This window comes from Syngnathus scovelli, chromosome 19 (genome assembly GCF_024217435.2).
Source record: "Syngnathus scovelli strain Florida chromosome 19, RoL_Ssco_1.2, whole genome shotgun sequence".
Lineage (NCBI taxonomy): Eukaryota > Metazoa > Chordata > Actinopteri > Syngnathiformes > Syngnathidae > Syngnathus > Syngnathus scovelli.
Genome location: NC_090865.1, coordinates 7165690 through 7189224, shown reverse-complemented (window position 1 = coordinate 7189224; position 23535 = coordinate 7165690). Strand labels below are relative to the sequence as shown.

The 23535-nt window shown below is 50.2% G+C and overlaps 2 protein-coding genes across 9 annotated transcripts; both read right to left on the bottom strand.

Moving 5' to 3' along the window:
* Window positions 1-265: 265 nt before the first annotated feature.
* ahdc1 (AT hook, DNA binding motif, containing 1) lies at window positions 266-15215 on the bottom strand. 6 transcript variants are annotated; one of them, XR_007488003.2, is made up of 8 exons: window positions 14877-15215; window positions 11627-11686; window positions 9587-9835; window positions 8025-9115; window positions 6328-7922; window positions 4764-6249; window positions 2099-2172; window positions 266-1913 (listed from the first exon to the last, which is right to left on the bottom strand). XR_007488003.2 is itself a non-coding variant. In XM_068649012.1 (8 exons), exons 5-7 carry the CDS (start codon window positions 9054-9056, stop codon window positions 4770-4772), a joined length of 4107 nt encoding a protein of 1368 aa, XP_068505113.1. In that variant the 5' UTR covers window positions 9057-9115; window positions 9587-9835; window positions 11627-11686; window positions 14500-14595; window positions 14877-15213; the 3' UTR covers window positions 3703-4540; window positions 4764-4769. The 6 variants fall into 6 exon arrangements, 4 of the variants coding, with proteins under 4 accessions (XP_068505113.1, XP_049607680.1, XP_049607679.1 ...); XR_007488002.2 differs by having other exon boundaries at window positions 266-1785; XM_068649012.1 differs by lacking the exons at window positions 266-1913; window positions 2099-2172 and adding exons at window positions 3703-4540; window positions 14500-14595 and having other exon boundaries at window positions 14877-15213.
* A 711-nt stretch (window positions 15216-15926) lies between these two features.
* yrk (Yes-related kinase) lies at window positions 15927-23396 on the bottom strand. Of its 3 annotated transcripts, XM_068649016.1 has the most exons (14): window positions 23244-23396; window positions 21089-21141; window positions 20526-20803; window positions 20272-20374; window positions 20046-20144; window positions 19873-19976; window positions 19639-19788; window positions 19255-19419; window positions 18943-19098; window positions 17992-18171; window positions 17831-17907; window positions 17602-17755; window positions 17269-17400; window positions 15927-17093 (listed from the first exon to the last, which is right to left on the bottom strand). In XM_068649016.1, exons 3-14 carry the CDS (start codon window positions 20773-20775, stop codon window positions 16885-16887), a joined length of 1779 nt encoding a protein of 592 aa, XP_068505117.1. In that variant the 5' UTR covers window positions 20776-20803; window positions 21089-21141; window positions 23244-23396; the 3' UTR covers window positions 15927-16884. The 3 variants fall into 3 exon arrangements, with proteins under 3 accessions (XP_068505117.1, XP_049607766.1, XP_049607767.1); XM_049751809.2 differs by lacking the exon at window positions 18943-19098 and having other exon boundaries at window positions 23244-23395; XM_049751810.2 differs by lacking the exon at window positions 19255-19419 and having other exon boundaries at window positions 23244-23395.
* Window positions 23397-23535: the final 139 nt, after the last annotated feature.

Below are 23535 nucleotides of genomic sequence, written 5' to 3'. Positions count from 1 at the left end.
TCAAAGCTAGAAGTGGGTTACTATTGGTCATAAACAAATTTGTACACACACCCTATAAGACGCAACGCCATTAGTTTTTAAGGAGATAACGGAAGCGGTGTTTTTCATTAAAAGTGGAATAGTGGTTTGCATATCTGCCTTGCATTTCTTAAAGTTCGACTCTCACCTTTAACCTTTCTGGGCACGGACATTGACTGGTGGCCAAGTTTACTTTTTTTTTTTTAAGTTTGTATACAGACATTATACACGTTTTCCCCATACAGCATCGTTGTAAAACAAATTTTTATTGCACAAAATAGCATAAATAAAATTTTGGGCCACACTAAAACATAAAATAATATAATCACCATAATTTCAGAGCCTATATTGCATCTGTTCTTAATCATGTCTTGCAATTGGGGCACAGCATTAAAAGGCTGTCAGCAACAATTTTGATGCATGGCTCACGGATCAAATACATGTGTAACTTTTCCGTTTCTAGTAGACCCACCAAGACAGTAAATTAAACCATTCATGTTACTAAAAAAAAAAAACAACTTGAGCATAACTCACCATTGTGACACACTTTCATTCGTTGGACTCTTCCCATGTGCAACAAGCTGAAAAAAATGACCGTATAAAGACAGCAATGAGTACACCTCATGTCAGCTTGACACAAAATTTAACAAGACACAAAACAGAATGTTCCCAGCTGCCTTTTTGTGTGCATTTGCACAGTGATTAAATTTAATACACGTGGCTATAAACTCTTGGCTGCGTCAAATATATGAAAACCACAAATATATACTATATACAAATAAAATAAATTTACATCAACTCTAGCAAGTGGATGTTTTTAATATCTTTTATTTGCTGCACTATTTATATCCTTGCTGGCTTGTTAAGTTCTCTGTACTACAAATCAAAAGTCCAATAAAGTAGGCCATGCATTTTGTCCACTAGATGGCGGAATAAACCCACACCAGATACACTTGCACACTGCGAAAACATAAAAATACTTAATTTTTGATTGATGCAAGCATTGATAAGACTGGGGTTGTCCTATTTTGTCTAGCTTAGTTTTAAAATCTACTTTGGAAACAATGTACATGTGATTTTGTTCCTTCAAATTTAGATTAATTTATTTTGTATATTTAGTTTATGTATTCGTTATCTATTAAAAATGTATAATGTATCTTGTTCTGTGATTATGTCAATTGAAATGTTAGGTTTCATAGGTACTCGTGGTATTAGTACTCGGTAGTATAATGAGTACTCAAGAGTCGCATAGGTTGATTGTAGCGTGGCTATATGAGGCCCCCTTGTGGTTACAGGCTGTAATCGAGCCTGAAGGAACTGTTGCCATGGCAGCCATGGATGGCGCAGAGCTCTGTTGCTATAGGAACCTAAGTATGAGTATGACATCTTTGTGTTTGTGAGGGGCTCTAAGGTATATTTGCTTTTCACCACTTTTTTTTGAAGAGCTTTGTGTGCATGCGTACCGTGCCCCAACTCTGCCACTGTGCCCGCCAGGGTTTGTGACACACCGGCTCGGCGCCTGCCGTGCGTTTTCTCCGTACGTCCTGTACTGAGGGGGGGGGGGGGGGGGGGCAAGGCCTGTGTTACCGTGGCGACTGGCCAGAGCGTTGCCGCGGCGACCAACATATGCAGCGGCGCCGCTGGAATCAAAATGCTGGACAGCGCAGCCTAAAGACGACGCGGTCCTGAGTGGTCCATGCTGGGTGGAAGCTGAAGACTGCGTTGGCTTGGTGGGGTGGGCACGCACAGTCCCGTTCTCGCGCACACCTGAAGGAAGAGGTGACACACAGCGTGTATGCAGAGGGAAACAGCCACTCCTTTGCACACGGCAGCAAAATTGGCGGGTGGGCGTGTGGACGGGTCGGGTCGCCTTGTCTTGGCCCGTGGCGAGAACCCTGGGGAATTGAACACGAAAAGGCAACGCATACACACTATACTTAACACGAATGAAACACACGTTGTCTGTTACGTGTGATTTATCGTCATACACATAGACCGAAGACTATCTTTGACGGGAAGAAGCTTAATGTAGGAAAAACAATGCGTGTAAATAACATGGAAGAGGTTCCATTATACCTACCTGTGGTGGAGGACGATACGGTGGAGTTCTGCAGAGAAAGACTTTGGCTCGAGGCTGCAGCTCCAAAGGCCTGGCTGAGTACACAAACACATGACTATATACCCTAGTCAATGTATTTTGATCTATATAACCAGAAAAAAATATGAATAGATTTAAAGGAGTCTTCATTTGTGCACTTGGGCCTAAAGACCAGCAACAATCAAAGTTAATATAATTAGTCCAAAGTAGGACCAGCTCATTAAAGAAAAATTCTATCTCATCAATTGGTTTGTTTGTATGCCAGTTGTTGAATGTATGCCACAGCACAATAAAGTTTGGCGACTGCGGCGAGACACCAAAACTACAGAGGCCACGTACAAATCATGTACCGTTGAATATAAAGCCCCCCCGCCCCAACCAAGACTGAGCTCTATGGTCACCATGGCAACAGAGATAAGTAGCGGGGTGGGGGGGTTATGAATCACTGCAATGAGTCAGAGTTTAGCCTTGTGCAGAAAAGAGTGGAAAAAAAGGTGTGTGTGCGTGTGTGTGAGTTCTTTGAGGCGCTGCGTTGATGGAGGTTGCGAAGGCCAAATGGTAAAAGAGACACAAGGGGAACAGATGCAAAATCTGATCTCACCTGGTCTAGACTGCAGGCAGAAATTCAAATGAAGGAGGAATTTGCAGTCAAATGGGGAGGGGGGTTGCATTTAAATGATTTTTAAAAAATGTTTGAAACTGCAAACTCATCCTTTTAATGTCTCCTGGAATATATTGAAAATGAAATATGACATACAGGTGGCCAGTAGATCTCACTCCTCCATGAGGTGAATCGGCGTCGGACTCATCGCTCTTCTCCGGCTCGATGGAGCAGAGCCTCCGGCTGGGGTGTCACCATCCTGCGACCTTTTGACCTCATTGTTTCCAATTAAAAACAAGTCCTTTGCAAGGTTTTGGTGTTGAGCCTTCATTAAAGGGATGACTTTTTTGACACGTGTTTTATAAAGAAACATCCTCTAAATTCAATGTTCTGCTAATTAGAAAGTATTTTTACGTTAGCTTGCTCCTAAGCAACTCAGGAGCCACAGACAGACGCATGAATATTAAAAAGTGGAAGTAAGGCCTGATGCTGAATTCAAATTTGTTGAGTTGCACTGTTTGAATATCATCATGGAAGCCGATTGGATTGAAAATAATAAAGAACGGCGTGCGCGGCGTAAATGCGATCACCTCGCAACAACAGAAAATGGTCATTATCACTTTGCAGGGTGCTCAAAAGACAATTTGTCTTCAGAAGATCTCTCCTATTGCTATGCGGCGGGAATGTTACAGTAAAGGCAATGGTTTGTGTCAGCCTGTTGACGAAGTTTATACACAACAAGCGGCCAATCAACTCCCGTCTGTCGAGCCAGCGGAGCAACAAATGCCAAACAACTCCCGACGTTCTCGCAGTCATCCCTTCCTCTCACGCCTCCCTCCTCCTCCCCTTCCCAAATGATGTCCTCGTCTGAACTCGCTCCCAGACAGCCGGACTGAAACCCAACATGCTAGCTCGTCATGATCCTTTTGGGGGTGGGGGTGGGTGGGTGGGTGGGGGGGGGGTATTAGAAACAAGACACACGCTGTTACCAATGGCAAGAACAGAATGTGTATTTAAATATTTTTGCACCTCGGGTACATACATACATACATTTGTAACGAACAGATATACAACTGTTTTTTTTTTTTTTAGGGGGGGGGGTCGCGCCACAAAAAAACCACTAAACAACAACAACGAGACCACGGAACAGAAGAGAGTGAAAGAAGCCCACTCGGTAGAACCCCATAGGCACACACACGCATGCATGACTGCAGTCACGCAAATGCGCACACGCACACACACACACACACGCGTGCGCACACGCACACACAAACACCCACACCCACGCACGCACGCACGCACGCACGCACGCACGCACGCACGCACGCACGCACACACACACACACACACACACACACACACACACAGTCTTTGGGGTCCTTTGAGTGGAGTGAAAACAGCAAAAGACAGAGCATGTAAGAGAGTATGTACAGATGCTGGTGTTTGAAGAAAAGCGGGGGAGTGGTCCACGCAAGGAGGGGACGTCGGGCGTGTTCAAAGCGTGCACAGCGGCAAGAGGCGGGGACGGTGAGGAAGGACAAGGGGGCGGCAGAGAGAAAGAAAACGACGGTTTGGAGGGGGGGAGAAAAAAAAGCGGAACTGTTTGGAGTCCAACTTGCATGATTCTTTTGTGCACATGCGTCTGTCTCTGTGTGTGTTCGTAGGTTGATCTTGATTGTCAATGCCGGAGAATTAAAGCTCTGCTGTCCCCAAAAAAGCTGGCAGCTAAAAATGTTCACCCTTTCAGCCTTCCACAAAGAAGTCAAGCGTACAAAAGCGAGGGAAAGAAAACGAATGCTTCAAAAGGCGCAGATTGAACGCACCTGCAAGAAGAAGAGGAAGAAAGACAAAGAGGGAGAAAGAGAAAGTGACATGAGACCTTGGGGAATAAGGGCCGGAACGCAAAATGAAAACGGAGGCTCTTCCCTGAGCTAGCGACCAAGTTACGAGTGTAGACAACCAATGTGAGTGTGGGATTATGTCAATCAGCATCCGTTTGTTTGGAGACATGTGGGCAGCTCTCAAAAACGTACGTGAATGACTCACCTCCTGTTACAGGCTGGTCACGCTAAAGCCATCATCGTGGCCCTGGTCCAGAAGCTGGCACAGCACGCCGCCTCCCTGCTGCGACGGGTAGCGGTGCCCCATGGCTTGGCAGGAAAGCTGGGACAGTGAGTAAGCGCCGGGGTCGTCCTCTAGGGTGCTCTTGGCGAACGGCGTGAGGAGGCCCTGACGCGCCATCAGCTCTTGCTTGTGGGCGACCGCGGCGCTGCACTCGTCGTAGAGTGAGGGTGCCGAGTGTGCGGCGGCCTGCGCCGGGTGATGGGGCTGATTGTTGGCGTGCGCCTGGGCGGCGTAGGCTTTGGCGTGGGAGCTCAGGTGATGCTGCGGGTCGTGAGGCGGCGGCGGGTTCATGTGCGCGTTGGGGCTTGCCAGCAGGGTCCCGTGAGTGTTGGCGTGCGGGCTGGTGTGCGGGTGCGTACTGGGGCTGGGGGTGCCACTGTGTGACGTTTGTCCGTACCAGTAGGGGGAGCCGCAGTAACTGGGGGAGTCATACTGAGAGAACGGCACTTCTTTGGGAGGGGGCCGGTATGAGGGGCTTATTGCCGAGCTGCAGTGGGGTGGGACCCGCGGCAAAGGGGAGCAGGATGGCGAGAAGTTTCTGCAGGGGGCGAGGTGGTAGGATTGCGGTTTGGAAGGGTAAGGGGGGGAGGAAACCCCGGGTGAAAGGGAGGACGAGGACTCGCCGGGGTATAAGGCTGGATATGGCTCCTCAGAGGATGGTGTGGAGGGGTGGGCGGAATAAGGGGAGGGGTACTCGCAGGGATCCTGGAGGTAACTGGGAGCGGGTGCCGAATTGGGAGTAGCCAAGGGAGAGAGGCTGCTACTGTCCCCGCTGTAATAGTCCAAACCCTCCTGGAATAAACCAGAAGCCTCCAGAGCCGAAGAAGCTGCAGCAGGTTTCCCTCTGCCTTTGGATCCCGAAAGGCGCTCTCTTGAGCACGTCGACATCCCCCCTCTGCCTCCTCGAGAACCTCGGCCGCGTCCCCCGCCCCGCTTGGGACTAAGCGTCGGCGAAGGACTGGATGGGGAATCCGAGTGTAAAACGGAACCGCCTTCTTTTTCCGACTGTTCAGAGCGTTTCCTGCGCCCCCGGCCGGGTTTGCTGGTCCCGGCGCCCTGGAAGAGGACGCTCTGGCTCCAGTTGTAGGACGGCGTCGAAGCGCTCTCGTGCCAGTCGATCATCAGTTTTTCCAGGCTGGACAGGCTGGACTGAGCCCCTTCCCCGCTGGCCGTTTCACTTTGCTTGAAGACTGGCCCCATGGAGGGAGGAGGTCCGCATCCGGCCCCTCCTGAGCCGGGATGCGAGGAGTCGGAGGAGGACTCCGATAGACTCTCGGGGAAAGGGGGTCTCTTGGCCTTCTGCGGGGTGTAGTTGGAGATGTCCAAGATGTCCTTTGATTCATTGGAGCCGTAGTCGCCGTAAGCGTGAGGCCCAAAATTGTCTGCCGACCATCCGCCATAACCTTGTCTACAAAAGATAATCACAAGGCATTGACATTAGAAAACAGGACATTTTCTTGTCGCATGCTTTCTCTAAGCGACGTACCTGAAGCTCCACTGGTTACTGTTGTACTGTTTGTAACACTCTGGTGAAGACGAGGAGCTAAAGGGGTTGCCTTTGGCCACCGCCATGTAGCCGGCACCTGGTGACGTGGGCCCTGTGGCGGGACTTCCACCGAAGCCCTTCCTGGCCCCCGCCTGGTAGTAGCCCGGCTGGCCACGCTCGTGAACTCCAGTCTTGCAAGAGAAACTGCAGTCTGAGGGTCTCTGGGGCCCTGCGCAAGAGGAGGAGGCATAGGCGGGAGAGTAGTGGCCGTAGCCCGAAGGGTGGGGGGAACCGGGGGACTGCGAGAGGGACGGCGGATTGGATTTTGGATAGTTGGAAGGGGTGGGGGACGTTTGAGTCTGGCTGGTGTAGTTGTAAGGAGGCCCGGCAGAGGCACAGTGCGCCTGCATGGAACCCTCCACCGCAGAACTTGCCCCGTTGGCCCCCCACTTTGATATGGACCACCGCTGAGGGGTTGGCGGGCCGGATGCTTCGTAACCGTGAGCGGATGAAGCTTTGCGTGCGTTTGATTGCGAGATGTCCAGAAGTTCGGACGAATCATCAGAGTCCAGCAAAGATCGAAAATATCCCGCAAACAAACTTTGCGAATCGTCCCCGGTTTGCCGGGCGCCTCTGCTTCCGCGGCCGTAAGCGCCTCTTCTGCTGACCTCGCAGGAGGAAAAGCCCCCCCTTGTGGATCCGCAGTAGCGTTTTTCAGTGTCCTCGTCACCCCAGCCCCCGGAACCGTTGGGCCATTCCTGTCCCACGAAATCTCCTTCCTCTTTCAATGTGCCATTTTTCCTCATGCGTCTCTTTCTGACCGTTTTCTCAGCCCCGGGCTCGGTTCCGACCACACCCCCTCCTCTGCCGACACCCTTCCCCCGTTTTCTGGGTAATCCGTCCTCTGCGAGGGGGCCCGGTTTGCGCTTCTTGCCGATGGACTCAAAGAATTCAGAGAAGGTGCTCTTGTTGTGCTCGCTGCCGCCAGCTGCACCCCTCCCAGCGCCCCCTCCTCTGCTGCCCCGTGGCCGCCTGGACCCGGTAAGCCGGTGCAGCAGGGTGGAGATTGCCGGGTTTTCCGAGGGGGTATGGAACCTTTCCGGCTCACCGGGTGCCCAGCAGTGAGGGGGGGAGCATCGGCCAGTGGCGGGTGGCTGGCGGTTCAAAAAGGCCAGTTTGGATAGGACATCCCCATACTCGGTCTTCACGTCATCCGTGTCCCCGACATAGGACGGATAGGGGCAGGGGAGTTTCGTCCGCCGCCTTCTCCGGGGCTTCTTGACCTGCTCTCCGTCGCCACAGGGAGCAGGGCTCTCCCCCGGTATCATGAGCGCCGGTTGTTTGGGCGGTCGACCTCGCCTGCGTTTAACAATAAGCGGCAGCTCTCCGGGCGGGAACATGACCATGACGCTCTTGCCGTTGTTCTTTATGCGGAGGAGCGCCGTGGGCTCCCGAACCACCTCCGGGCCCGCCGCGGTGCCAATATGACCCTTCTCTGGTGTCGTGATGGTCTCCACACTGGAGATCTTGTAGCTTTTCTGTCGCCGTCCGAGGCTGAAGGGAATACGAGCCACCTTGACCACGATCTTCCTCATCTGTGCAGCACGGGAAAAAGTATCAAACACAGGTCAAGAAAAGTTGCCTCGACACTAGTTCCATACATGCAAAATTGGCACCACTAAAGTAAAATAACTCACTCCAACAAAACGTCCACACCTCCGGCCAGTGGGAGAGAAAATCTCCAGCTCCTTTTTCACGATTGGCGCCGGCACAACGGGCGGCGGCAGATGCATGGCACCGCACCGCAAGGCGGCTTGTGCTGCCAGGCGGCGTCTCATGACACTTTTAGGACCCGGTTTCTGAACTGACTTGGGAGCGGGCCTCGAGCGAGATTTAGGTCCAGGTCTGTGCCCGAGTCTGGGCCCAGGTTTTGGGGGCGCTTTAGGGACGGCTTTGGGCACGGTTAGCGCAAGAGGAGCAGCTACAGGGGAGGATGCCGCGGGGGTGACGGCCTCTGTGGTCAGCTGCTCCTTTGTTGTGACTGCTTCCTCCACCTGCTCCTCTTTAAGCCTCCAGAACTGCTCCTCAGAAGCGTCTAGCGCCTCCTCATCTTCTCTCTCCTTCTCTGCTCTCCTTTCGGGGTCCTCCGGGATTCGGCGGAGGCGGGAGGATTTGCGCACATTACACGGGAAACGGGACCGTCCGGAGCTGCGCAGCGCATACTTCCTCTCGGCCTCCACGACGAGAGGCGACGAGCCAGTGCCGCGACAAACGTTTGCGGGTGTGTTCATTTCTGAAGCGAGAGTCCGCCCCGCCGACTGATTGGCAGAGGTCGGATGATTGCCAAGCGCTAAAATCAAAGGCTGAGGTGATGTCGTGCTCCGACTTTTGGACTGTTGGGCCTCCGGAGAGCCGCAAGAGTCCGAGCTAGCATGAGAAAGCATCTGTGTGTCCATATGCGTTTGCATCCTTGCCGGTGGCTCCACGCCGGTCACCGCCCGATTGGGTGGGTAGGTGCGGTGCCCGCCCCTGCGCTGCGGGTGGACGCCGTTGGCCAGCGCTGGGGCTACAGAGGAGGGCTGGCCAGTCACTGGCGGCAGGTCATCATGAGCCAGAAGCCCTGCGGCCCAGAGCTCAGGGCCTTGGACGATGCAGTCTTTTTTCTCAGCGGCGCCGCACACAAGACGGCCAGTTTGTCCGGTGCGTAAATATGCTGAGAGATCGCTCATCCAGTGGACATACTCGGGTGGGCCTCGACTCGGTTGTCCTCTACGGAAGATTCAAAGACCTGAAGATGCAAACATGTTATCAGTCACGCCCTTTCCTCAAATAGCGGCCGTCCATTATTTTAGTTGGCAGGCGTTTTGTTAACTAAGCAAACAAACGGTAGCAAGTGAGTTGAAGGACAGTTCGTCAACTGCTGTTGCTAACCAAAACAGCAGTATCGAGCATATCACAACCCACAGATGAACTAAAAGAGACATTTGGTCAGCTTGCACTGTTGTGATTAATTGGTTGCTCCATCTTGATGTTGATCAATCCATTTACTTTCAATTTCACTTTCTCACTTCAAATGAATTGTAACAGAAGTTTCAGTCCCCCCAAAAATGCACAAAATTGATGTCAGGTGAGTCTCGAAAACAGCAAACCTGCTGTAAATACTTTTTTGCAGTATTTTTAAACATGACGCCACATCATATATTTCAATTTATGAAGCCTGCTGCCCACGTGGCAACACGACAATTAGTGCCGCACTCACCATTCCCGTCCCACTCGAGCGGTCGGCGCCGTCGGCTCGCCGGCTGATTCGGATTCCGAGGCTCACCTCACTCTGTCTGCCCGGCTGGCGGAGTTCTGCAGGGGATCATTGGGTCATCAATACTGCAGTGGGCAGCGGCAGCAGCAGCAACTCGCGCACTTTGGCTCTGCCCAACCGCATCCCTTCTGCGCCTCACGTGGCCCATGGTAGCAGAGAGCGGGAGACAAGACGGGCGCTGAGGCGGCTGGGCTGAAGGTGAAGAAGGGCAGAGGAGAAATATAAGAGACTGGGAGTGTGGGAGTGTGACATGCCCGTGTAATCGCTTTGCAATTGCAATGGCAAAGTGGACATTTTGCATGACAAATTTTAATTAGCAGAAAGGAGTCACTGTAGCGTGGATTTAGATTAATTTTATTTAGAATATGTCCTAATATTTTGGCTGTGGTAATAAATGAAAACTATGTTGTTGTTTTTGCTTTGTTGTTGTTGTTGTGTTGTGTGAAAACAATAGCAGCCACCAGGGGGAACCAAAGGGGTGATGAGGAGGGAAGTGCAAAGCGGATAAAGACATCGAGGTGACAGTGTGTGCGTGTGTGTCTGTGTGTGCAGGTCACATATGCACACGTTCAAACACACAATGGCGTCCACGGCGCAACACCTCTGCGTGTTCCTGGCCAACATATGGCCGTGATTAGTGAGGCGGCAGCGTGCGAGGGGGAGGGAAAGAAGGGAGCGAAGGAACGGAGGAGAGAGGACGACTGTCTTGCATGTGGGAGAAAGTACGAGGCAAAATGTGGAAAAAGATGCGACGGAGTTGAAACAAATCGGGAGGTACATTTGAAAAACACTTTCAGTCAAATGAATTGCCAATTAATATACAATTTTAGTCGGCCAAATACCGGCATCAGCCTATAAAAAAATCCGTATCACTCCGTCTCGACTCCTCTCCTCCAACCTCAGCGCTATCAATCCTCGACTCTCGACACTTTCTTCCGCCCTCCTCTAATTAACGGCTTTTGTTAATTAATCATCCTTCTGACCAGCACGTGTGTGTGTGCGCGAGACGCAGACACAAACACATGCTTGAATTAAAGGCACACGCACTCGTTGCACGCTGTGAGTGACAGCCGGCGAACACGCGCACGCGCGCATACACACACATGCAAATATGCCGCAAGAGCTCCATCCACCCACACGCGGCACGCGCGTCCCCATTTGCACATGAAGACAAACACACAAAGACGCACCTGCAAATGCATGCGCGCGCGCGCGCGTGTTTGTGTGTGCTATGATCCATTGTTTTTACCAAACACTTTTGACATTAATCGGCCACCAATGCGATAAAAAAAAAATCGTGCACAGTAAGTTGTGTGTGACCACGGCAACTACACAACAGCCTGCGCACTCGCGCATTTTTGTGTGCGAGTGCGTAAAACCGCGCACAAGTTCTTGGCCCGTTGCCCCCCACGGAAACAAGCACTGTGCTGCACATGTGCACTCCCTCTCATCTGTCTCAGACGTACACGCCTGCCAGCAGTGCTTGGTAAGGACCCAGCGTTGCGTGTGCGCGTGCGCGAGTGTGTGCGAATGTGCACGTCTTCCTGGGTGTGTTTGTGAAAGCACTCAGAGCTCTGGCGGGTGTGCAGTTGTTGCTAAGAGACAGGCAGCAGCATGGAAACAGCATGGGGAGGTGTAAGGGAGGGTGAGTTGGGGGAGTCAAGGGAGAGAGCAAAAGAAGAGAGGATAAGGAGACGGCGGGGGGGGGGGGGGGGTGGACTTGAGGTCAATGGGGAAACAGAGGGAGGCAAAGACGTGGGTCAGACGAGTGCGCGGAAACTCAAGTGACATTGGACGGAGTGGCGTGGACCTGTTGCCGAAAAAGAGACAATAACGCGAGCAAGAAAGCCACACCCACGCAGAACTTGCGGCCGGAATAGGCATGGTGCTTAAAAGTTAGAGTGCCACCTGTTGTTCTGGAGTGCGCCTGACAGCCTGCAAATGACTTAACATGGATAAGGACAAACTATTAGGTACACTTGCCTGTTTGTCTGAAGCGAGTCGGGGCCGAAGAGCGGAAGGTTGGAGACAGCAAGACAAGCACTGAAAAAGATCAATGACATCATCGATTATTTCACTATTTTATTTGATTATTTGACTTTTATGACATTTGCATCGACCACAAAGAAATGTGAAGTTGAATGAGCCCAACTTTTGCGCAACTCAGTCCTACTTTCCCGTGTCCTGGGCCGTACTTATCCTCAGGAAGTTCCTAATGATGAGCGCACAGCAAATAAGCTAGCGCGCCAATTGGGGGTCGAGCACATCAAGCATACAAAAGACGAGACAGGTGGCAAGAAGATGTAAACGTAAACTAAAAATTCAGCCAAGGACGCACACACTGGCGGGAGGGGAGGCCCACCTCCCCCCAGTTTATGAGAACCTACAAAGCAGTTATTTTAAGACACAGAGGACTGTATCACCGCTTCCTCACTCTTTATCCTCACTGTTACTCACCCCCCCTTCAACTTCAACTCAGTCTGACAGTTTCATGCCACTCTCCAGCAGGCAGCTTCCTGATTGCGATGGTTGTGGGGGGGGGTAGGGTAATGTTTGTGTCACATGATCGGCCAGCTGGGAATGACAGAGAGCATTCTCAGAGCATGCAAAATGGCACTTGTACTCGCACAAGCCATGCACCTAAAACGGACGTACAAAAATGGAGGGGCCGGCGTGCTTCTGCGCGTTCAAGGAGCCTCGTCGCCTCTGCGACCCTGACTTCCTGACTCGTCCTCCTCCGCCCGTTGCCGCGGGAGACGCTGCCGCAGCGCCCGTTGCCGAGGCGACGGCCGCTGGCTGTGCGGGCAACAATGGCCGCCCCGTGAGCCTTCCAGATGCAGGTGCCGACAGCTTGTCACGGCCACGGCGCGCGCGCGTGACGACTTCCGTGTACCTCACACGCACACGCAGTGCATTCATCCTTCTTGCCGCTTTCTCCCTGACAACTCTCCCTCTCTTATCTCCCCCAGTGCCCCCTCCTCCACTGACAACCTCCTGCTTCCACTTTCTCTCTCCCGTCATCGCTCGCTCGCCCTCTTTCAGAAAACGTGCGTTCTCACAAACACATACACAGCACACGCACTCACACGGACACACTGCATGCAAACGTATCTCCTGGACGGATTCTTTCGTCCCTCGGGTGCACACACTTTCTCGAAGTATGTGCGCGTGCGAGAGATGAAATGGGGGAGGGGAAAGGTAGAAAAAAAAGCCCATCAGCAGAGCCCTCGCTGCTCTGATTATCTCTTTATAGCGATGTGATGACAGGGAAGCTGGATCTTGCAGTGTGTGCGTACTTGGTGCGTGCGTGCGAAGGAGAGTTGAGAAGAATCCCTAACGAGCCTCGGCCCCTCCCTCCCCGCTTCCTCACCGTGACTGTTTTTAAACGTGCGCGCGCGGGTGCACACACGCAGACGTGTGTAAGCTCACAAAATTCAAGACGCACACAGACAGCGTGTTGAGTGCGCGTGTTCCTCCCCGTCTCTCACTCCTCTTTAATAATTGAGCTGATTCTATCCAGCTTGTTAGGGAGGTACACAGCGGCTTCACACTCGCTCGCCCGCCCACCAGCTCTCTCTTTCACTCATCCTCACCCTTCCTCTGGCTCTCCTGTTCTTTGACCTCTGCATCCCCTCCTCTTCCTCTGCCCTCCATCATCCCTCCCCTTCCGCGCCTCCCGCCACCCTCGGAAAGGTGAGAGGTTGAAGTTTCCCTCCCCACCGTCAGATGCAAACCGGCTGCAACCGGCCCTGTGAAGTGGGGATGGATGGTTGAATGTGGGTGGACGAGATACTGAATGAATCTGGGTGGATGTCAGCGGCAGTCGAGTGTCACCAAAGCATCGAGATTCAGCGTGAACAGGGATTTTCCCGGCTCAAAGCGAGGCCGAGGTGCTATACGAGAAGTGTGTGCGCAGAGTTAAACAGCAAAGTTGGTCAACTTCAACTGCATAAACAAGTTTGTTTGCATGCCTTTCCATCAGAGTTGACAAAACTAACACCTTCCGAGAAGAGCCAATCCCAAAGTGAAATATAACATGATCCACTCAAAAATAAATTGTCTAAGTGACGTTTTGTTATCCGTTTTGGCTACATTGTTCTGCATAATCATCTGGATTCTTCACATCATAGTGACTTTTTTAACTTCTCGGAGATTGGCGGCAGCAGCCGCACATGCGTGTGCGGTGGCATCAACCCACACGGATGCAAACTGCAGCAGGGCTCAAACAACAGCCACTTCCACCACACGCACACACACGCTTGCCGCGTGTTAGGTGTGCTGACCTCGCCAATGAGGACAGAAGCGACGTCGACGGCGCTACAAGGCCGTTGCCATGACAACTAGTCTCGTTCGCACAGGTAGCGAGCACAATGCTGCTCCTTCAGACACACACAGATGCACAGTCTAACAAACACGCACGTAGACACACACACACAAGGACATTGACTCAAGACTGACAAGACGGCAGCCGTGTTCCAAGCTGAGGCCATTTCCTTTTCATTCCCACTCTTGGAATTATTCATCATGCTCAAGTGGAATGTGCCAATCGGGAGCAAGAATGATGGTGAGGCATTGTGAGACACACTCATAGACAGACAGTCACATTCAAAGACAGACAGATAGACAGACAAACACACTCAGAGACAGACTGAGCGTCCGTCTGCATACTAAGGGAAGCCGCAGCACAGCCAGCACACGTCTCCGAGGGGCCCTTAAATAACAAACTGTCACTGGCCAGACACTGACATTGACTTCTTTTTCGTTCCTTCCCCCCACAAACGCCCACCTCCTCATGTCATTACCCCCTCCACCCCCCCCCCACCCCCGCCAAAGTGCAGACAAGAGCTGATAATCACCAACGATGAGCGTCTCTCTCCTCTCTTGCAGCAGAAGCAGCCCTGTTGCCTCTGCAAGATGTGCTGCTGCTGCTGCTGCTGCTGCTGTTCTAACAGCTGGAGGGAGGGGGGAGGGGGATGAAAACCAATAATGATGATTATAATGAGTGTCTAGAATCTTGTGTGTCAAAAAACTACCCCGGGGTTCATGCATGCATGTATGCAAGAGTCCCCAAAGTCTGTTTAAGCCTAAGTGAACTGTGGAGTAAGCATGCCCACATGGTCAGGTGGCACTCAAAATACACCAAATTCGTCATTCATGCATTAGTATTCGGTAAATATACGCTGATATAGAAACTAGGCGCGATCTAGTTGTGCATGTAGTAGCGGTTACTCACCACCGGATTGCGGTGCTCAGCGGCGGATCGATGCTCCGCTCCTCGCCCGGCTAGAGGCGCCGTTGCTGGGCTGGCTGCGCGGCATGTCACGGGCAGATTATTCGCGCCACGAGCGACTCGCGTCGGCATCAAAGAGAGGAGGGGGATGGAACCGGTGACTAAATAATGTCCGGCTTTGACAGTCCTCTTGTTCCTAGTTTAATGACAGGGCGAAAGAAGGAGTAAGGGGGAAAGACGAGCGAAAGAACACACGCTGCTCCAGCCGCTGAGTGTTTCTCTCCAATGCGCCTGTACTGAGCCTACAGTAAAAAGGCATCCGGGGACCCGTAGCTTTGCGTTTTACTTGTGGAATTATGGGTTGTTGTAGTTTTCCAACATAAAAACTCGACGCCGATCTAAAATAGTAGCGTGAACTATTTCACTTAAAAAAAAACACACAACAGATTTTAAGATAGGTAATTCAACTGCAAAATCGAGAATTGCTTTTGTCCCATTAAACGGATAAAATATTTTTTTTGCAATTTGGCAAAAATAGCGAGCTATGAACAAGTTAGCTAGCCTACAAACTAGAGCAAGATGATCAGACAGACAGACGGACGGACGGACGGACAGACAAATAGATAAACAGATAGATATTAATTAGAAACAAGATTTATGTTATTTAGACGCGTCTTTCTAAGTACCGCGATGAAACACGTAATTTCTTTACTTCCTCGAGGTCCCAAATTGGTCACGACCGAAAAAAAAATCACGATTATTTTCTACTAAATACTTTTAAATATCGTTTTTAAATTAATTCCAATATTTTAATTAACTTTATGCAATCCACCATACCTTGAATGAATAACAGTACATGTAATAAGATAAAATTGAATAGAAAATAATACACGAACATAAATAAATAAATCCATAAAATTTGTGCAATTATTCCAATTAATAAAGTTTAAAATAGTATGAGATAAATTTACACTTGCTACCAGGTAAGGTCACATATGCAAGAAATGTTGAACGTCAGGTAAATAAATACATTAAAAAAATATTGTACATAAATATGTGGACAATATCTGACCTTTATTACAGGAAACATGACAGAGTAAAAGTCCACATAAGAAAGGCTACAGCAACAAAAAAAAGTCTGAAATATGACATTTTCATTTTTATGCTTTCATTCAACCTACCCCCTCTCAATGAATGAATGAATGAATGAATAAATGCAGACGTTGCTATAGACGTCTTTGTGATGCGTTAAATTAAAAACTACTAAAAGAGACAGCTCATACAAAACATGAAACACATTCCTCACCGTCCCCTGACTTATTCACACGATTGAAGGTAAAAAATATATATGTACGTATATTTTTAGAACAAAGGGTGTGTGTGTGTGGGCGGGCAATATTTGACATGGTTTTAGAATAACTGATACCAGATTTTATGCCAGGATGTCTGATACAATACCTACTTAGGGATACAAGAAGAACTAAGTTTTTTATATATTTGTTTCATTGGCACGACATAATAATTTATTTAATTTATATCTAGAGACCCGTTTGAGATTTACTGTTTGAATCTATTCACACACATACGCACGCACGCACGCACACACACACGCACACACACACACACACACACACACACGCACACACGCACGCACACACACACACACACAGAACGCATAAGAGGGCTTTACAATGTTTGCTCTATCAAAACAAGACGGTCAAGCTATTTGAATGGCAAACAGGCTGGAATGGGTGGAACAAACATTATATGGTGGCAGAGAAAGAAGCGAGGATCATGTGCCAAGTCAAATCCCTCCTTTCCAACCATCGACATCTCCTTCCTTGTTGTCATGGTTACCGAGTAAAGCAACATCACTGCAGGGCCCGCTCAGCCGAGGTCCAGGCGCCTTCCTCGTCCGTCCAGAAAGGTTGCGAGAAAAGACTGCGTCGGTGTTATGTTTTGTGTTTTGCTGTTGTGTGCGTGTTTTTATTGTTGTCGTATTTGTATGCGGTCACAGGTTCTCGCCGGGTTGGTACTGCGGCTCAGTGGCGGTAAAGTAATCCTCCAGGAAGGACTGCAGGTATTCAAAGGTGTGCCTCTCGTCGGCCTCACGCCGCCAGCACTGCAGCATGAGCTCGTGCAGCGAGGCGGGGCAGCCTGGGGCGCAGGCCATCCGGTAGCCTCGCTCTACCTGCTCCAGCACCTCGCGGTTGTTCATGCCTTCCAGGGATGGAGGAGGGCAAATGATGAAGCCATGTGCATCGCATACTGAGCGTACATTGGGTACTATGTCATAATTACCACTGCATCGTAAGGATAATAACCGCATTGTGTCACTCCTCCCCATATTGCGTCATATCATAACAAATCATTTTAAAAGTTCAAAATGTATCACCTGGATAGGGCACGCGTCCCTTCGTGATGAGCTCGGTGAGCAGGATGCCGAAGCTCCACACGTCCGACTTGATGGTGAAGCGTCCGTATAGCGCGGCTTCAGGCGCCGTCCATTTGATGGGGAACTTGGCCCCTACAATCATATATTGTATAAATACATGCACAGTCTCTATATCTGTACACACACACGCACACACGCACACACGCACACACACACACACACACACACACACACACACACACACACACACACACACACACACACACACACACACACACACACACACACACACACACACACACACACACACACACACACATAAACACGACTTACCTTGTCTGGCGGTGTACTCGTTGTCCTCGATGAGCCTGGCCAGGCCAAAGTCGGCAATTTTGCACACCAGGTTGTCCCCGACGAGGATATTAGCGGCGCGCAAGTCTCTGTGGATGTAGTTCATCCTCTCGATGTAAGCCATCCCTGCCGCGATCTGAAACGCCGCATTCTTGATGTCATTGCCAGGACATTTTTTTTTCATGATTTGATTTATTCATTTGTTAATGACCTGCGCCGCCATGTCAACGAGCTGGGGTAGTTTCAGGTTTTGCCCCTCGCCGTCTTTTAAGAAGTCCAGCAAGCTTCCTGAAAGGAGAGCGTGACACACCAAGCGGTGACTCTTAACTTGGGGCACTGCTGGAAACACAACTGCTCTTTTCCAGCGTGTACCTTGGCTCATGAACTCAGTGATGATGTAGATGGGCTCCTCGGACACCACGGCGTAGAGCTGCACCAGCTTGTCGTGGCGCAGCCTCTTCATGATCTGAGCCTCCTCCAGGAAGGCCTCGGGGGACATGGTGCCGGGCTTCAGTGTCTTCACCGCAACCTTGGTGGTGCCATTCCACATGCCTGACACGAACACACAACCCACGTCAAAGCACACGTGGAGAGCACAGATGTACTAGGCGTATTAGGAGACATGAACACGCATGCACGGCGTGTGAAAGAAAACACACGCATTGAATGAGCATGCACATGCAAATGTTGTGATGCATGGAAAGCAGTACCTGAGCTACATGGACAGCATTCAGCTGGCTTTTAGGGACAAACTAGACAAACAAAGTCAACGCGAAAATGGATTTATTCAAGAAAAAATAATGAAATATTATGTCATTTATCGTAAAAAAATAAATCAATGGGCATTGTTTTGTTTGTTGTGTATGCCTTGGCCACCAGGGGGCAGTACTATTGGAGTGTGACATGATACAGTATGTTACCGTATGATACATTTTGCAGAGGATAACGAAAATATAACCAAGCATTTGTCTACATTTGTTGCTTCAAGGTTCCTCATCTAACTCCAATAGCAATGCTAATTTGGTTAGCCCATTGATAGCATTTTACATTCAGTATTCGCATTAAGATAGCTGTCTTTCAGCCAAATGTATATGTCATTAAATATGTATTCTAATTGGCTTTATGTCTAGTTTTAAAGCAAATCTATTTTTGCTTGCAACTCAAAAAACAATTAATCATCTCGCAAAGTATCAATGTACCACTACTAGTATTATAATTTGTCTGTTCCGGAAATAGGAAATTAAATGAACAAAATAAGTGTTGGCCTAAAACAACGAACAAATTGCTTTTTTGGCTTTTTTTTTTTTTTGGACGGGGTCTTACCCATCCACACGTCCCCAAAGCAGCCGTGTCCCAGCTTCCTCTGCAGGGACAACGTGGACCGGGGCACCTCCCAGGCGTCCCGGCCCAGGCCCATGGTGAGTGGCGTGCAGTTGGGACAGGCCTTGGTCAGGTAGTAGCACAGCCCATCGTTAGTGTCTTGGGATGGAGCGATGGAATGATGGAGAGGAAGAGTGAACGAGAGGAAAAATGGAACATGCACATGCCACAGCGAGGGAAGAAAACGGTCCGGCGTCAACACGGCCCACCCCCTCCCTTTCCCCGCCTGGCGTAACGCCTCCCCATGCGTCCTACCCATCCACACTTCTCCAAATTGGCCGTTGCCCAGCTTTTTAATCAGCTGCAGAGATTCGCGGGGAATCTCCCACATGTCCTTGGTCTTCACCGATAAGTCGGCCAGCTTGGGCATGCCGCGCTTGCAGCTGCCGATCAGGCGGCAGCACAGCCCCGCCGCTCGCTCTGAGCCGGGCAGAGGGTGGGATAAACACACGGGAAGTAAAAGGAAAAAAACACATGGAGGAAAAAGGAAGCCATAAAAAAAAAAAAAAAAATCACCTCTGCACAAGCAAGCGTCACTAAAAGTCAATATTTGACTTCAGGAGGAACAAAGAGAGCTATAATCAAACGAACGCAAACTAAAAGGCTAAGTAAACAATTCTAAAGTGTCACAAATGTTACCTGTGTAGTGCGCCACTAGCTCCTGCACGGTGTCAAACTGAGACCTGGTGGTGATGTAGTAGCCGCCATTGTCCAGCTTGCGGATCTTATAGTGCTTCACATGGTCCCCTTTGTTGTCATCCCAGTCGCGGATGGACAGCGAGTAAGCGCCTGTGACGCCCCGGGGAGAAGAGGACGCGAAGGATACATATTATGAAAACAAAATAAAAAAAATAAAATAAAAAAAAGTGCAACCTTTGGTGGTCTCGCTCTCGCGGATGAGAAAAGTCCCCCTCTGGTTGCCGTGTCCCAGCAATTGTCTCTCCGCATCCTTCCTCCCCATCTTTCCAAAATACCACCTGTCGTCATAGCGACATCCAGTCACGCGTGCCAAACCTGACCTCTGCCGGGCGCGCGTCCGTACTCACTCCTCGGCCTGTATGGAGTCGACCGGAGCTACGTAGTTGGACGGGATGTAGCCGCCGTTGCCCGTGTCCAAAGAACGAGCCTCCCACCAGTCACCCTCTCTGCCATCAAAACCGACCGAGCGTTAAATCGTCACCGGGCGGATATTTTGTGAAACTTGAGTTATAAGCACGCTCACGGAACAAATGAAGCCCTTGAGTCAAGGCAGTGGCATATGTTTGCACGTACGTATTGTTGATGATCTGAAACTTCTCCCCCTTCTGGAAGGTGAGGTCATCCTCTGTGCGAGCGTCATAGTCGTAGAGCGCGATGAAGAGCGTGACCCCGCCGCCTAGATTGTAGACAAAAGAAGGTGCTCACCACAGATTCTTTGGAGACAATCGCTGTGACTTTTTAAAAAGGAAGCCGGGCTTTTGTATCCTTTTGTCCGTTTGTGTTTTTTTACCATTCTGCAAGCTCTCGCTAACTGAAAATGTCCCTACTTGTGACTCCGGTGGACCAGTGCTGTGTGTTGGAGTTGGGGAAGATGGTGCCGCTGGAGAATCCCTTGTTGAAGTCCGGTATGACCTGCGTGGGGTCTGGACAGTAACGCCCCTGCACTGGGCCCACCGATGAGGTGCCGTCGCCGTTGCTAGGAGACTGGACCGAAGCATTGGCGCCACCGGAGGCGCCAGTTAAGGCGGCCGCTTCCAATTTGGCCGACTTCTTCTGCTTGCAACAAGCACAACCCATAGTCGGCGCGGATGGACAGGGACAGCGTCTGGACACGACACATTTCATTAGGAACACACATTACGACGAGAACAGTACGAGGGGACCTAAAATGGAACCTTGGGGGACACCGTAATTCATTTCATAGCTTGTAAAGGAGCATTCATACAACCCTACAAAATAAATTTTAATCTTTGTTGCTAAGATAGGACTGAAGCTACACTTACTATTACTGCTATCTCAACTTTGACCCATTATGTGATCAAGTCACACAGCATCCATTTTGTGTTCGAGGTGGACATGAAGAAGAAAAGGAGTGACTTTTTCCCCTCACCTGATGTTTTCTTCCAATGTCAGATCATCTGTCAATCAGCATCGCTGCTGCCGCTGCAGGGAGGCAAACAAAGAAGTACAAGTTATCAACGCGGAGAACAGGAGAGAAGGAAGACAGATGTGAGGTAAGCCACATCCTCTTTTCGGCCTGTCACTGTTTCGAAAAGGGACGCATGTGTCACCCTTGGTTGTCAATAGTTGAGCATGGTGTGTGTGTGGTGCAATAACCTGCGCCTATACTAATATGTTGGCGAGTATGTGAAAAGTTACACCAAGGCTGTTGCGTCATGGCAACGGGTTCTCAAAAAGCGACCACAACATAATAGAGCATCCGGACGCTTGATTAGGCACGCCTCCAAGTTGTTATCGGATTTGTGACGAGCTTCTGAATGCAGCCCGAGTTGCGTACCACCAGCCAGCCTCCCCCAATTGTGCAATTTTGCAGTACCCACGCACCAAGCTGGCTATCGGGTTCAACATCAGGGGAGAAACAGGAAGTTAGCCATGTTCATGCTTCCTGTCCACCCCTCTGATGGCTCCCCCCTTTTCCTGGAAATTCACCCTACTGTTCACACAATCTTATATGCCACACACACACACACACACATACACGTACGCACACACAAACATACACGCGCATGCCATTCTCTGTCATATAAGTGCAAAAATACATATAAAGGCCATAAAACTAACAGGCTTGTGCTGCGTGCTCACATGAATCATGTCCACACAAAAAAATAAATCTAAGTGACACACCCTTTTCCTGCACGGATAACTGTGCAGATAAGCTGCTCGCGCTGGGGAATTCTGCAAACACACACACACACAATTGCTATGTACAGTACAGAGTTTTGTACTTTCACAGTGCAAGTTCTTCTTCTGCTCTGTTGTTCCTCTTTTGCTAACCTTTCTTTGTCTTGCCTCACCACACTCGCACATTCCCAGGAAGGCCTGACAGGATGCGGAGTGCAAGGGTGCAGGATGATAGGACAATGGGAAGTCACACACACACACACACACACACGCACACACACACACACACACACACACACACACACACACACACACACACACACACGCACACACACACACACACACGCACACACACACACACATAGAAGGTACACACTCAAAGGAGAGGGGGTGAAAAGGAAAAGCGCTGTTCCCGCACCATGTCGTCATATCCTCCCTCAATCTGACATTCCGGAGCATTCCGGGGGGCTGGTTGCTGTGGCAACCGCCAGGCCGACGGGGTGCGCAGGTATGACGTCCACCTGACTTCCGAGGAAGCGTTAGCGGGATTTATGACAAGCCAAAGAGCCCACCCGCCCGCGCCTTGTTCGTTCCTCCTGTGGAAAAATTCCAAGCGGGCTACCCCGCCTAAGATATTGACAAGCGGGGATGAGCGGGATGGGAACGCCGTCTCGGAAGGCTTCCACCTAGGGAATTTTCTCGGGTGAATTTGTGAATTCCGCATGAAGTGATCCATACCAGCTTTACCGTTGAACTTTGCTATTTAATACGGATTCAGCGTGGACATTCTCACTCATTCAACTTCCTTTTTTTTTCTACTTGTCAGTCCGTCAGCATTGCAAAGTGACTCAGGGATATCTCTTTCACACACACACAAACATACTGAAAACATCTGAGAACATCGGGGCTTGTTTGGGTGCTTCATATCTGACTCCTACCCTAAATAAAAGTTAAGACAAAAGCCAGAGTCAGCAAAAACGCACACACATACACAGTTGCAGTCCACGACAGGTATGGGCAACTTAACGGATGGTCACGCCTCACGCGTTTTTTTCCATCAGTGGGGGTCGAAGGGAGAAGACATTAGTTTTATTTCGGCTAGGAGTCAACTTGGAACATCAGGTGAACTTTTGGCAACTCCGTGTCAACGCAATATCTTACTTCTATCCTAATACAACACAACAAAACATGAGGCACCCATGAAAGATGAGAAGGACAAATCAACTTGACTTTGGTCCTAAAAACAACCAACAATAACAACCCCCATAGAAACACAGGAAACACACCAAATTTCCATTTTGTAGTGTTATGCAAGAGATTCCTAAATGCTTAGTGGGAAGTTTAGGTCAAACAAAATCTGGACATTGAGTCCATAATGATGAAAATGAAAAAGAATAACTTACAGACCAGTGGATGTTGTCTGTGAAGCCCGGCGTCCACTTGCCTGGCTGCTGCGCAACTTCTCGTCGTGAATGTGCGTGCGCGCGGCCTGGACCGGAAGACCAACAGTACATCACCAGTCCGGCCCACCCCGTTGGGGTGGGGGTGGCGCCTCTCTGAGCACGCACACATTGTGGACTACAAAGCAACAGTGGGCTACGGGGGCTGGTGAATTCACAACAACAGCATGCTTGGGAGTGGATTCTGAGTTGCAAACTTGAGAAAGGGGAACGTGACACCCGCGTGAGGCGCGAC

What these genes read in the sequence shown, in the direction of transcription:
- ahdc1 (XM_049751722.2), bottom strand. Translation starts at nt 9,056, where the DNA reads ATGAGCGATCTCTCAGCATATTTACGCACCGGACAAACTGGCCGTCTT. An exon ending in GGTGTGGACGTTTTGTTGGA is followed by an intron (nt 7,923 to 8,024) that starts GTGAGTTATTTT and finishes CGTGCTGCACAG; the next exon opens with ATGAGGAAGATCGTGGTCAA. An exon ending in AGTAACCAGTGGAGCTTCAG is followed by an intron (nt 6,250 to 6,327) that starts GTACGTCGCTTA and finishes TATCTTTTGTAG; the next exon opens with ACAAGGTTATGGCGGATGGT.
- yrk (XM_068649016.1), bottom strand. Translation starts at nt 20,775, where the DNA reads ATGGGTTGTGCTTGTTGCAAGCAGAAGAAGTCGGCCAAATTGGAAGCG. An exon ending in GCTAGTGGCGCACTACACAG is followed by an intron (nt 19,420 to 19,638) that starts GTAACATTTGTG and finishes TGCCCGGCTCAG; the next exon opens with AGCGAGCGGCGGGGCTGTGC. An exon ending in CTTTGGGGACGTGTGGATGG is followed by an intron (nt 18,172 to 18,942) that starts GTAAGACCCCGT and finishes TGTTCGTGTCAG; the next exon opens with GCATGTGGAATGGCACCACC.